Genomic DNA, 14144 nt, shown 5'->3' on the forward strand with positions numbered 1-14144 from the left:
ACCACATCTACTGCAATATCATATTGTTGAAAAAAATTATTCATTTCCAAATAGTGTGTGTATGAGTAAATGCTCGGTATTTTTATAAAAGGTGATAAGCTTTCAGTGCTGTCACTGTACTGCCATGAGAAAACAAGACAGCAAAAGGCCCCATAAATTGTAAAGAGGTACGTTTGCTTTTAGCGGTGGTGGTCGATGGATAGTGGTTTAAAATTAAACTTTGATCAAAAGACCATGATAAAGCTCCTATTCCTCTTCACATATTATCCTGGGGCCTCATTTGTCCATCGGAGAAGGAAGACTGGGTCTCATTCGTGTGACTCATCATATAAACATAGCACTAGTAATGCACCATGTTAGGGTCAACCTCGTTTCTACACTCAAAGTCTCTGGAGTGGAATTTGACCCCCTGAGTTTCTGATTCAGAGGTGACCATTTCCGCTGACACTTGCAATGAAATCATACATAGGCCAGGAAATGAAAAGACAGTCTTCCGTCTCTGAAGGACATTAGTAAATCAGTTGAGAATTCATGAAAAGGTAGTAGAATTTATGGCCATCATTTGACAAAACTAGGTTGAACGTAACCAGGTACATACGAGGCATTGATATTGGAGGCATTGGCAAGGAGGCAATCAGTGTGCATAAGAAGATTTGTAATATGTTAAGGCATTAATAGAAGCAATGACTCCCTGAGGTGGGGTGGTGGGTATGGGAGTGGTTAGGGGCGTTGGCCATGCTCACCTCGGCATGCACAATGCCTCCCCTGGGGAATTCACAGAATCCCCTACAGAGATTCTGTAGGAATTGTCACAAGTCTGTCCTGAAATCAGCCTTTCTATGGCATTCTGCAACAGAAAATATAATGCTGCAACCAATACAGCAAAGAAAACAACTTTGGCTACTTAGCCATGGGACAGGCTATGGGAGTACCTGGCTCCACGTGTATAAACATACTGAAACACTTTATATGCAAACAAATTTTTCAAATTTTAAGAAAATATTATGAAGCTTGCCTCAGGTGGTTTCCTGCCTAATAACAGGTAACAAGCCATGACTTCATCATACTTCTGTCCCACTAGGGATTCAGTGATTTCTTCTCTTGGGAAGCCCATAGTGACCATTGTTTCTGTAAATATCAATGCAAAATTTACAATGTGAAAACGTCACATTTTCTGTACATGCAACATCATCAACCTCTTCAATCCAGCAAATTACATTCCTGGTCATAGTGGAAGCTTCATTACCACGGGTTAGAAGCTTTTTTTTTCCCCAGGAATAGGAAGGGGTCATTGACCAAACAACGTATAGATAATTAAACAGAAACCAAATATATAACTGAAATCGCATGTCAGGACCTGTTGGAAGTCCTATTGCACTGACTGCATGGTAATTGCCTGGGAATGCAGCAAGAAATGCAGAGCAGCACTGAGTTCGGAACAGCCCAAAAGGACAGCAATCCAATGATGATTCCCTTCCTTGGAAGATCCAATCAAATGTTGACATATGTCAGAGCATCAGCACAATCAAGCTTAGATTGGTCACACACCAAATATGAACAGGCTTACCTATCCTTTTGGGATCAGTATAGTCAGGCTCTGGTTCACTGTACGGTTTTAGTTCCTCCTCCTCAAAACCAACATTCATCCATCGATCCTTCATGATTTGCTGTTTGACAAAAATCTCATGTCAATGAATTTCAAATACAGCTGGGGTGTGGGAGGGTGTGAAGCCTCAAGTTTGATATAAATTGCTTTCTTTTTAAATAAAGTCTGCTAAAGGATCTCACTTACTTCCAGACTGCCTCGTTTAGCAGGATTTAATACCAGGAGTTTTTTGAGCAAGTTTTCACAGTCAGTTGACATATAAAAAGGAATTCGGTACTTGCCTCGCAAAACTCTTTCCCTCAGTTCCTGAAGTAAAGGAGGAAGAAAAAGATATGTGCATTGTACAAGACAGAATTAGATCAGGTCCTGCAATTTTCTAAAATCCCAACAGTGTAACAGAAAATTCAATGTTTTTGGGATATATGAAGATTTCATAGAATGCAGATTTGAAGTAAGCATACACACTTGATGAAAAGGCAATTCAGGTCCTTTCGAGTCATAAATGATAAAAGCATTCAAGTTGTAATGGTAAGAGTCTAGGACTGTACAACGAACGAAAAATAAATGCATCCTAATGCTTTCGTTTTATCTAAGGGGGGCCACGGAAAGCTAAATTCAATGCAATGTGTTTCCTACCAGTACGGTATAAAAAGTATTGTATTTAAATATTTTTGGCTCTTATTAATTATTGATATTAATGGAGAGATCAGATCAGGCCTTTGGGTTTTGTTGGGGGTTGCAATTTGGAAGTTGATGTGGAGGTTGCTCGTTGCAGAAGGGAAGGAGCCAGAACTGAGGGATTGGTGGCAGAAGGGAGTAAAGGATGCTGATGTTGGTGGCAGGGAAGGAGGGGAGCTAGAGACTAGGGTTTGGCAAAATGGGTGGGAGGGAAGAGTTCATTCATTTAGAGGGAGGAGATGCCATGATTGGCAGGTGAGGGGCTGAAGTCTTCCTTGGAGGTCTGAGGAACATTCTTGCTCCTCCTGGTCAACAAAGAATGTACTCTCCTTCTACCCTTTTAAATAAAACTTAAACTAGACAGCTCTACTGCTGCAATCCAACAAACATAACAATGAAACAGTCAGCAGAAACTTACAGAATTTTAACAGAGGCGCTAATCTTCTAGACTGGGCAGAACCTTGCTCCAAGTGTAAATGGATTTTCCAATCTCTGGGAAACCCACGCAACAGCTGTTATATTTAAATTAAGGCCCCGAGTTGCACGGTGGTAAGCCAATGGATGATCCCAGGAAATGAGCCATCTCTCGAAGATGCAACACTCCCACGCTACAAAAACAGTAATGGAGTGCAAATGCAGAAGAAGGGTTTTGTTCCTTCTTTTACATTTTAACCTCTCTCTCCCACTGCATGCAGGGAGGTGGGGTTAGGAGGATACTGAGTATTATTAAATGCAGTACCACATGTAAAATAACGAGGTGCTGGTTGCAGGGTCAGCCACTGCAGACTACATCCAAAGGTTCTGCTGTTCAGTTTTACATTTCACAACAGCAGTTTCTGCACTGGTGCCTGCTTTGACAAAAATGCCAGATTTGATTGATTGGAAGTACCAGTGGATCCACAATCAATGCCTCTCTTTAAGAGCACTCTATTCAGCAAGTCAGCAAAATTTCCTCATGAAAGGATGTTCGCAGTAAAATTGAAAAGGAAAAAAATCCCAACAATATAAGCTTTCTATTAAATTTGGTCCTTTGCTGATGACATACACATTTTAAAAAACACTACTGCTTGACAAGTTTCTCTAAAATGTTTACTAGTAAAATTTCAGAACTTTTGCCATCGTCTGGCTGATATAACATTTGCAGTCACATGAACATAGCATTTAGGTGCAGAAATAAGCTGATCAGCCTCTCAAACCTGTTTTGCAATTCAACAAGATCATGGCTGATCTATTTGTAATTCAAATCCTATCCCACTTACTCCCATAACCTTTTACCCCTTTATTTGACAAGAATCAGACATTGGCTTAACAACATTCAAGGACTCTGCTTCCTCCAGGTTTTCAGAAAGTGACTCTAAAGACTCATGATCCACAGAGAAAAAAAGCTTTATCTCATCTGTTTCAATGTGTGACCCCCGCGAGATTCTCGATCCTCTCACACCTACCCTGCAAAACCCCCTCGAAAGCTGATAAGACTTGTAGCTTCCCTAATTACTTGCTCCACCTGCACATGAACCTTTTGTGATATCTCTCCACCTTGAGCTCGGCAATCTGTCACCGTTTAGATAATGTTTCTTTTTATTCTTTTTGCCAAAATGGACAATTGTACACTTTCTCACATTATACTTTATTTGCTTCATCTTTGCCAACTCACTTAACCTCTCTTTTTGTGGCCTCCATACGTCCTCTTCACAGTTTACATTTCTATCTAACTTTGTCTGTTAACTACAAATTACCAGCAAAAACCAGACCTTCCATCCTTTCATCTAAATCATTTATAAATTGTAAACAATCGAGATCCCAGCACTGATCCATATGCCACACCACTCATTAGATCTGGTCAACCTGAAATGCGTACATTCTTGCTTTCTGTTAGGCAAACAATCTTCCACGCCATTAGTGTATATTTCCCACAATAACCTTTAATGTGGTACCTTATCAAACATCTTCTGGATGCACAACACAGCCACCAATTCTCCTTTATCCATCTATGTGTTTCTTCATCAAAGATTGATAAAACACATTGCCCTTGCACAAAACTGTGTTGACTCTGCCCGACTACGTTGAACTTTTCCCCACTAGAACACCTTTAAAAATAGCTTCTAACATTGTTCCTGTGACAGATGTCAAGCTAACTAGCCTGCAATCTTCATTTTTCTAATTCTCTCGTCTTTGAGTAAATGGGTCCAATCACTATTTTCCAATCTGGTGGGACCATCCCAGAATCAAGGGAGTTTTAGAAAATTAAAACCAATGAATAACACCAATTATCTCACCAACCACTTCTATTTTTAGACCTCAGGATGAAATCTTGGCACTTGGCACCCTCAGCACCAACAATTTACTCAGTATCACTTCTCAGCTGATTGTGATTTTCTTGAGTTCCTCCTGCTCTATTGTTTCCTGATTTAACACTGTTTCTGGGATGTTATTTCTACCTGCTGTAACGAATGCAAAATTCTTGCTCAATTCTTCTGCCATTTACTTACTTTCCAGGATTAATAATGTAGTCTTATTTTCTACAGGACCAATGCACATTTTGTTAACTCTTTTCTTTTCCCAGTATTTATCTGTTTTTATATTTCTGGCCAGCTTTCTATTCTACTACAATGTATTCCTTGTTTTTGGTAATTCTCTGTTTTTTTTGGTATTCTGACCAATCTTCTGACCTGCCACTTCTCTGCATAATTATATATTTTTTTCTGATGTTAGTATGATACCATTCTTAATGTGTCTGGTTAACTACAGATGGTTAGCCTGTTCCTTGGACGTTTTCTTACTCATGGAAATTTAACAATTCAGAAATATCCACTTAAATGTCTGCATAGTATTTATATTGACCTAACTTTTAACCTTCAGCATATTCACTTTCAATGGCTCTGCTTTCATGGCCTCATTGCTCCCCTTTGTTTAAATTTAAAAAAAAGTCTCAGACAAAAAAAAAGTCTCAGTCTCTCTCCTTCAAGCTGAATGTGAAATTCAATCATATTGTGATCATTAATCACTGTGGAATCTTCAATATGAGATTATTAATTAATCCCATTCCATTGTACAACACCAGGTCAAGTATAGCTCCAGAACATGACGTTGACAAACATTCTATGAACCAATCAGCTTGGTTACCTTTGCTCTATTTGACAATTCCATGCTTAGTGTAGATAAAAATTGTCCATGTTATCACTTTGCCTTTCTGACAAGTTTTTGTTATTTCTTCCTTTATGGATCACAATGACTATATCCCCCCCATGCAACTGCACGTTCCTCTCTAGCCCTTGGAAGATGTCCTGAATGCTGATGCTGGGCATGCCATCTGGACTTGTTTCTGAGAATGATGTTGTTTCCTCTCATTTCATTGTTCCCTACTACTACTGCATTCTTTCTTACTCTTCCTTCTAGAATGGCTTGCTGTACTATGGTCAGTTAGCGGATCCACCCTGCAGCCTCACTCACATCCAGACAAGCTGAAAGAACTTCAAACCTGCTGGACAATTACAAAAGCTGAGCTTCCTGTGCTCCTGCCCTTGTGTCTCCTTACCTGCCTCATTCTCAGTCACATCCTTCCGTCCCAATGATCAGATGACCCAACCCTAAATAACGTCACTGCCTCCTAGTATAGAATCCAAGTAACTTTCTCCTTTCCTAATCCATTTCAATGCCTGCAGTTCAGCCGCAAGCTCATTTAGTCATTTATTCTTCTTGCTCTTAATTCACTGAAGAGAGGATGAAGATAAAGGAATATCTCCCAATATGAAAAGGTGGAAAAATAGAACTAAACACTCGAGGGCTAGAAAATTATTTTTGACTTTATATGCCTCAAGAGCAGCAGAAGAGACCTGAGAACAAGATATTTTACCAATACCCTGTTTCGGGTTTGTCATGTGTGATGGAAGACAAAAACTAATGAATTAAATGTTTTAAAAAGGATTACCTTTAAATTTTGGCCATCAAATGGCAAAGAGCCACTAACTAGAGTGTAAAGGATGACACCGAGACTCCAAACATCCACTTCTGGGCCATCGTACTTCTTTCCTTGGAAAAGCTCTGGAGCAGCATATGGTGGACTTCCACAGAATGTGTCTAATTTGTTACCAATTGTAAATTCATTACTAAAGCCAAAGTCTGCAATTTTTATATTCATATCTGCATCAAGAAGTAAATTCTCTGCCTAAAGAAAGGAAGCATCACATATTTACTTTTGTGAATTTCTGCAAAATTTATTTAGCCGTTTAATGAATAAAACCTGAATCTACATCATTCTATCGACATAAAATGCAGAACTACAGGAAAAGACAAAATATATTTTGCTTTCAAGTACCTTAAGATCCCTATGTACAATATACTTCTGATGACAGTATTGAACAGACGACACAATCTGAAACAAAAATCAGAACAATTCAACAACATTTACAATATGTATAAGCAGTGTGATCAGTCTCTTGTAATATGCTATTTCAAATATGAAAATTAGCAAAGCTGGCTCAGTTACAGCACAAGGATAAATCCACCCTCTGAGGTGAAGAGAATGACTGTAAAAATGTGGATGGGCAAAATGTAGAATAACGTGGGTGTAATTTTTAAATAATAAAATAATCTTTACCAGGATCTCACTTATTTAAAAAGGCAAACAGAAGAAATTCAAAACTGCAGCCTCTTTAACATTAAGCTTTGTGGAATAGCAGCCATAAAATTCATGTTCCAAGTCCTGAATGTATGCCAAAACCTTTTTTAAAAATCTGAGGACAAATTCAAGGTGATATTTTTGGCCGAGAATTTTACTCTTTTGTTCTGCCACACGTGCAAGACATTAATTATTTTACCTCCTAGAAACATAAACACGTTATAATTTATGAGCAAACAAAAACAAGAGGTGACAATGATCCAAGAATAAAACTATAGGCTGAGAATACATTAATCTCCATTAGAATTCTGATCAGTAACAATTCCCTTAATTAAATTACAAAAGATGCATCTATAACAACAGTAAAAATATAACTTTCTTGATGTTTTCAGGTTCCCCATAATACTACTTAGTCCGTTTCTTTTAGTATAGTTATGATAGATGAATATAGGAGCAAACTGGTGAATTAGCTGATGTACAATTAATTAAATGACATATTCATCTATTTTAGCTTTAGTGTAAAAGTTTGATAAGAACACTACATTCCTCAAACTTTTGTTCCTTCCCTTTCATAACACTTCTTCAGCAAAAGTGCAAGCAATCTGTTACATTCACCTTTCAAGGCAGACCATACTTATAAGCAGACTAAACCAAAGCCCATTTCTCCACTTGGGATGCAGCTGAAGTGAGAACTGGAGTTTGTAAACTCAAGTAGTCATCACTGGTTAATGACCAGTTTTGATTATGAAGCTGTGACCATACAAGCACATATGAAATCTTCTTACTTCAAAATTCAAAGACAGTTCTTCATAGTGAACATAAATTCATTTACTGACACTGAGGGAGCATGAAGAAATTGCAGTTGGTCTCTCCCCACCATTATTCAACACAGCAGAGATCTACTTCATATGGAGAGATATCACATGCCAGCTTAACCTTTTTGGGCATTCCATAATGTACAAGCATCGTATCACCTTCCCAATTTACTTTACAAAACTTGAATGTATTTTCACATTCCTTTGTCTAAATCCACAGAACACCCTTCCACAAGAGTTTGCCAAATTTTCAATTAACTTTGTGTTATAATTCACCAGACACAAAAGAGATCGGAGTTCAGAAAGATTCTGAAGGTATCATGCATTTCATACCACTTGAATCTTACTCTATGTAGATTGTAAATCAATTCAGTCACCCAGTGACCCAAATACTAGACAGAACTTTTAAGTATTTCACATTTGACTGCCTTCATCTGGATGCCATGCTTCTCCAAATGTTGGGTATCTTTTTAAGCCGGTCATCGTGGATCCTGAAGAAGGATTACACGTGACTTCTCCACCTCCTGATGCTGCCTGGTCAGCTGTGTTCTTCCAGCCTCCTGCCTGTCTTCTTCTGATTCCAGCATCTGCAGTTTCTTGGCATAATGGATTGACATATTTGGAAGTGAAATAAGTATGTCATCCAACTAAGAGGTAGAATTCAGAAGCAGTAGGCCATTTGACCCAATTCGCCATTCAACTCAATCCATCATTCAACAGGATTCCTCTACCTCAATGCCATATTCCTGCTTGCTCTCTCTCCACACCACTTGAAATTAACTTTTTTATTAAATATATTCAATGATATGGCTTCCACGGCCTTCTGTGGTTGAGAATTCCACACTTTCACCATGTTCTGAGTGAACACATTTCTCCTCTTCAATCTGAAATGGCCTACCAAGTATCTGGAAGTTATGAGCTCTTGGTTCTGGGCCCCTTGACCAGAGGAAACATCATCCATAGGTAACATACTACTTCCCTGAATTCTTACAAAACTTAGTTCAATGCCTTTTGAAAAATACTGGGGGCTAAAGAAACAGTAAATGACAGCCCTAAGAAACTGAACTGGATCCATGTTGGTATTAATAGTCAAAAATGATTTTGAATCATCTAATTCTACTTGCAGATAGGTATTTGTCCAATGAGTGTATAAATAAAATCTAATTTTGAAAACATCTGGTTTCCTGACAACATCATGAATTGATCCTCAACATCTGGCAAATCATCGAGAAGATGATTTTCCAGTTCCAATTTACAATTGCTTGATAATCCACAAAATCTTACACTACCATTTGCCTTTGGTACTACCACTACGGGAGTAACCTGTTCAGCTTTGGCACTAAATGCTCTTCACACTGAATAAGACCTGCAGTAAACTGGTCTGGTGTTCTTCTGATCTCATAGGATGGCTTTGTATCTTTGAATCAGGTGGCTCTTTCCACTAAATACTCAAAAATACTTGGTGAGCATGCCTGATTATCAGCCAGATTATTGGGAATATCTGGGGTGTTATTGTAATGAGAAACACTGAGGTACTCTACATCCAAAAACTCATCAGGACTGTACTTGTTCAGTCTCCCAATAGTATTTGATGATGCAGCAGTCTACAAAGGTCATTCCATTCACATGCTCAAACAGCCTTGAACACCAATTTGTAAACTATTTTCTCAACCAAAAAGTCAGTTCTCCACTGTCTTGTTGGCAGCTTATCCAATCCAAATTTGTTCAAACAGGATCATCCACAATCCCACCTTGTCACCAAATACTAACTATTTGACAGGACAAACTAAAACCAGCAAGCAGCATACGGAGAGTCAGCATCAGACCAAGCAGAATTATTCCGGGGTCTACATTTATCCAAAAGGGTCACAAAAGGATGTTATTACATTTGTTAAGGTGAGTCAGATATGACATAGTATAATTAGAAAATTGAATAGAGCTTTGAACAATGTATTTGCCAAAATTATATTGCTGCCAACTGACAAGCTGTTGAGTAAAAGATCTTACTGTAAATGTGAAAAGTATTGAAATTGAATAAATGGTATAGCACATTTTGCAGTAACGTAAGGATAATTTAAATTAAATAACAAATTCTAATTCTAACCTTTGGCTACTTTTAAATTTAGACATCTGCAACCCTGAGGTCCTCATTTAGGAGATTTATGGGTTCTTGGGGGGCTTTGATCGTTTACAATGGGCCTTGGACAAATGGGTGAGGAAGAAAGAGGGTAAACACATTTAAATTTTTAAATACTATTGAATTAATTCTAAATATATTTTGATAGCTTCCTGATACAGCTCAACATTTGCAGCTAATTCAATAAGAAAATCCAAGCCAATATTTCTGGACTAAAGATGGGAAGGGGAATGAGCTTTATAACTTCCCTGCTCCAGATCTGGCCAAATTGGACAGCAGATCGAACTTCAGGAAATCCCACTTCCTGACAGGTTGGTACTGGAGGCAGGTTCCAAACTAATTCTGTCTCCAAATTCCCATCTTTAAAGGCAAATTCCAGCACAGAATGTGAGCCATATTCTTTTCATTATCTGATCAGACAACCAATCAACAATTGTAAGGACTATTAATTTTAATATTCTATATTTTTAATTGTGGACTTAAATGAGAAAAGAACTGTTTCAGAACCAAGTACAGTTTGAGGATTGCTGTCCAATTTTGCAGACAAGTAGCTGGGTCTCATTGTAAACACTGTTTACACAACCGCTGGTTCCAGTCGTAGTCAGAAGTGTAGTTTGCAGATGAGCTGGAGCCCCAAGGATTGTGTACAAATGGAGCTTTGTTTAGCAACAATAGCTTATTGATAACTGGTGATTAGCCCACTGATCAATGACAAAGGCTTTCTGCATGCCAAAAAATGTGATTGGTTCTCAAGTAAGCGAATAGCTTAGGGCTGTGAACAGGATAGAGAGAAGCCTTCAAACTTTCAAACAGCACTGGAACTCTGCCTGTTCTCAGTAGGAAAAGTGGCTTTGGCAGTACAGACATGATGGGCTGAAGGCCCTCTTCTATGCTATACGATCCTATGATAAAAGCCATCGAGTCTATAAGCTGTGACTTTTCAAAAATAAGTCAGAGACCAAAGTGTGAACCAGTCCACGTGCTGCCTGCAAACCAGTGAAAACATCCAAATAAGACAGACGAAAAGCAGTGCCCTGATCAGCATGAGAACCATCTCAGCAGATCCCATGAACAGAGACAACTGAGCTATTTTCCCAGTTTTCTGTCCGTCCACAACACAATACTTTTTTCTTGTGTGCGTGCAGATGCAAGGGGGATTTTATAAGGAGATTAAACGAGTTGAGTTACGTGCCAACAGTTCATATTCATTTACCAGTAGTTAAAGTCTATTTACTTGGAATAAAAGATAATTCTTAAGTACGGAAATTGATCCATATTTTCTATCAACCTGGGTCCAAACGATAGATAAATTGGGGAATTTTGTGTACTTTCATAAAAATCTTTAATTTTGATGACAACTTTAGGAATAATGGGCCTTGATTCCCAGTGAATCATAACAAAATAAAAAAAAAAGCTACAACAATTCTGGAAACAAAGTAAGCAGTTTCAACATTCCACTATGCCTGCACAAGTTCCCATGTCAAGACAACATATTTTATTTCCATTTTCATGTACTTTCTCTGTTTCCTTTAAATTCTCTAAGTGTTTCATCTTTTTTGAAATGTTAAGATTGACAGTTTCAATAGCCACTCTCAGTAATGCAATCAATATTCTAATAATCCTTAATATAGAAAACTCTTCCTTAATGCAGTTTTGTATATGTAATATAGTTTTAAATACTAAGACTCTATTTTTATCCTGACCAATTTATTGACTGTTATAAATTATCTTACTAGCCATTAACCTTTTCAAATGTTAAATAATTTTGTTTGATTCATTAACTTTTTTTATTTGACAAATGATTTTGAACTTTATCATGACTGCGATCTCGTCCTTAGTCGTCGATCTATTTTTTAGTCTTTTCCAATGCTCTGATATCCATTCGATAAAATTGTCTAAAATAGTAGGTCAGTTATTGCACAATTAAAGCCCCCAATTGATTAGTCATTGTCGATGTGAACAGAGGGGTTTGTATTGGGTTAGATAGATTTGGAATATCCTAAATTTGATCTCCAATCTGCGCTGAGCTTACTGATTATAAACAAGGTTGCTGGCAGATGTCACTGGCCAATCCAAGGAAATGTATAGGAGAGAGGAGAAAGTGAGGACTGCAGATGCTGGAGATCAGAGTCGAGATTGTGGTGCTGGAAAAGCACAGCCGGTCAGGCAGAAACTGAAAAGCAGGAGAATCGATGTTTCAGGCAGGAGCCCTTCATCAGCATTCATTGAATAAATGATAGAATGCAGTGATGTTCCCACATAGGTTCACACAGAGAAAGTCTACTTGGCAAAGCAATGAATGGAAAGGTTTTTTAAAAAATCATAAATAGATCATCACAAGCTCGTCTCTACAGAAAAGAAAATTGTCAATTTAGTTATGCAGACCATTACTTATAAATAAATCTACTGCAATCCAACTGAACATAAGAACGGAGCTCAAATTCTTCTTTCGCTTTGCTCAACTCACCTGTCTAAACTTTGCCCTTGCTTCTTTTTCTTTCATTCTTCCATGTGCAACAAGGTAATCAAAAACTTCTCCTGTATTGTAAAGGAGTAAAATGAGAAAGAAAGACATATTTACCAAACTTGCTGCCTAATGTTCTGCCTTCTTTGAACCACTGCAAATTTTCAAATGAACTCTGAAAAATAAAACTTTTAACTGCTATTGTTGACACTGTCCCTATTTTCTGCACCTAATGCATATATTAATATCAATAACATAGTTATGAAGGAATATCTAATCACTATATTTTAAAAAGTGTTGAAAAATAATTATAAGCACTTTGGAGATACTGAACAGAAAAAATTACTTTATAAAGCAATGATAGGTATTCTATTAATTATGAAAGCAAAGCTGAGAAATTACTGCAAGCTGACTGACCTAAATTTGCTTTTATAGATTAGAATATATCAAGAATTTGAAAATAATAAAATATCACTCAATTGCTATTGCTTTGACCAAATTGCTGAAAATATTGGATATTGTAAAGACTATGGGTCCTGACAACATTTTAGCAATAGTACAAAAGACTTGTGCTCCAGCATGTTCTGTGCCCCTATAGTCAACCTGTACACCACAGCTAGAAAACTGGCACTTACTTGGCAATGTGTAAAATGGCCCAGGTATGGCCTGTACTCAAAAAGCAGGACAAATCTAACCCAATCAATTATCCTGTCAGTCTACTCTCCATCATCTGCCCTGTGATGAAAGGAGTTGTCAACAGTGCTATCAGGACACATTCTTGATGAAGGGCTTATGCTCGAAATGTCAATTCTCCGGTTCCTCGGATGCTGCCTGACCTGCTGTGCTTTTCCAGCACCACACACTCGACTCTGATCTCAAGCATCTGTAGTCCTCACTTTCTCCTCTCTGCTATCAAGCAACACTTGTTCAACAATAACCTGCTCACTGATGCTCAGTTTTGATTCTATAAGTGTCACTTGGCTGCTGATTTCCTTGATCCAAACATGGATAAAAAAATTAAACTCCAGAGGGGAGGGGAAGATAATTACCTTTGACGTCAAGGCAGAATTTGATCAAAAATGGTATCAAGGAGCCTTAGGAAAACTGGAAACAATGGGAACCAGGGGAAATCTCTCCATTGTTTGGAGTCACAACCCATTGCAAAGGAATGGCTGTGCTCAGTGGAAGTCAATCAGCTAAGGACATCTCTGCAAGTATTCCTCAGGGTAGTGTCCTAGGGCCAGCCACCTACAGCTGCTTCATCAATGACCTCCCGCCCTGCATCAGAAGTAGGGATGTTTATAAGTAACTACACAACGTTCAAAATCATGATGATCCAAAAACTGAAATACCTTGTGGTCACACGCAAGCCAATATCTAGACTTGGGTTAATAGGTGGCAAGTAATATTCATGCCAAACAAATTCCAGTCACTGATCACAAACAAGAAAGAATCTAACCATTAACCCTTGAGGTTCAGTTGAAATACCAATACAGAGACTCCCACTATCATTGAGTCAGGGGATTACCATCCACCACAAATTTAGCTGGTTTAATCATATAAATACTGTTGGTACAAGGGTAGGTCAGAGGTTGGGAATTCTGAAGTGAGTAATTCACCTCCTGACTTCTTGATGCCTGTCCATCACCTCCAAAACACAAGTCGGGAATATGATAGAATACTTGTGCACATCCACTTGCCTGGATGGGTGCAGCTCCAGTAACATGCAAGCAGTGTGAAACTATCAGGCAAAGCAGTACATATGATCAGCACTCCATTCACCACCTTCAACATTGACACATAGTGGCAGTAGTGTGTACCATCTA

General features: G+C 38.2%; 1 protein-coding gene across 4 annotated transcripts in view; it reads right to left on the reverse strand.

Moving 5' to 3' along the window:
* The window catches only part of mark1 (MAP/microtubule affinity-regulating kinase 1), a 203373-nt gene that overhangs the window by 41538 nt on the left and 147691 nt on the right, over positions 1-14144 (reverse strand). For 3 of the 4 annotated variants that reach the window (XM_060831445.1, XM_060831446.1, XM_060831444.1), the window contains exons 6-11: positions 12322-12392; positions 6600-6656; positions 6213-6449; positions 1793-1912; positions 1568-1667; positions 1016-1128 (exon numbers count right to left, since the gene is read on the reverse strand). In XM_060831445.1, coding sequence (XP_060687428.1) covers positions 1016-1128; positions 1568-1667; positions 1793-1912; positions 6213-6449; positions 6600-6656; positions 12322-12392 — 698 coding nt within the window. Of the gene's footprint in view, positions 1-1015; positions 1129-1567; positions 1668-1792; positions 1913-6212; positions 6450-6599; positions 6657-12321; positions 12393-14144 lie in introns of those variants that run through there. The other variant, XM_060831447.1, reaches the window with a different exon arrangement.

The sequence above is a fragment of the Hemiscyllium ocellatum genome, chromosome 10 (genome assembly GCF_020745735.1).
Source record: "Hemiscyllium ocellatum isolate sHemOce1 chromosome 10, sHemOce1.pat.X.cur, whole genome shotgun sequence".
NCBI classification, from domain to species: Eukaryota; Metazoa; Chordata; class Chondrichthyes; order Orectolobiformes; family Hemiscylliidae; genus Hemiscyllium; species Hemiscyllium ocellatum.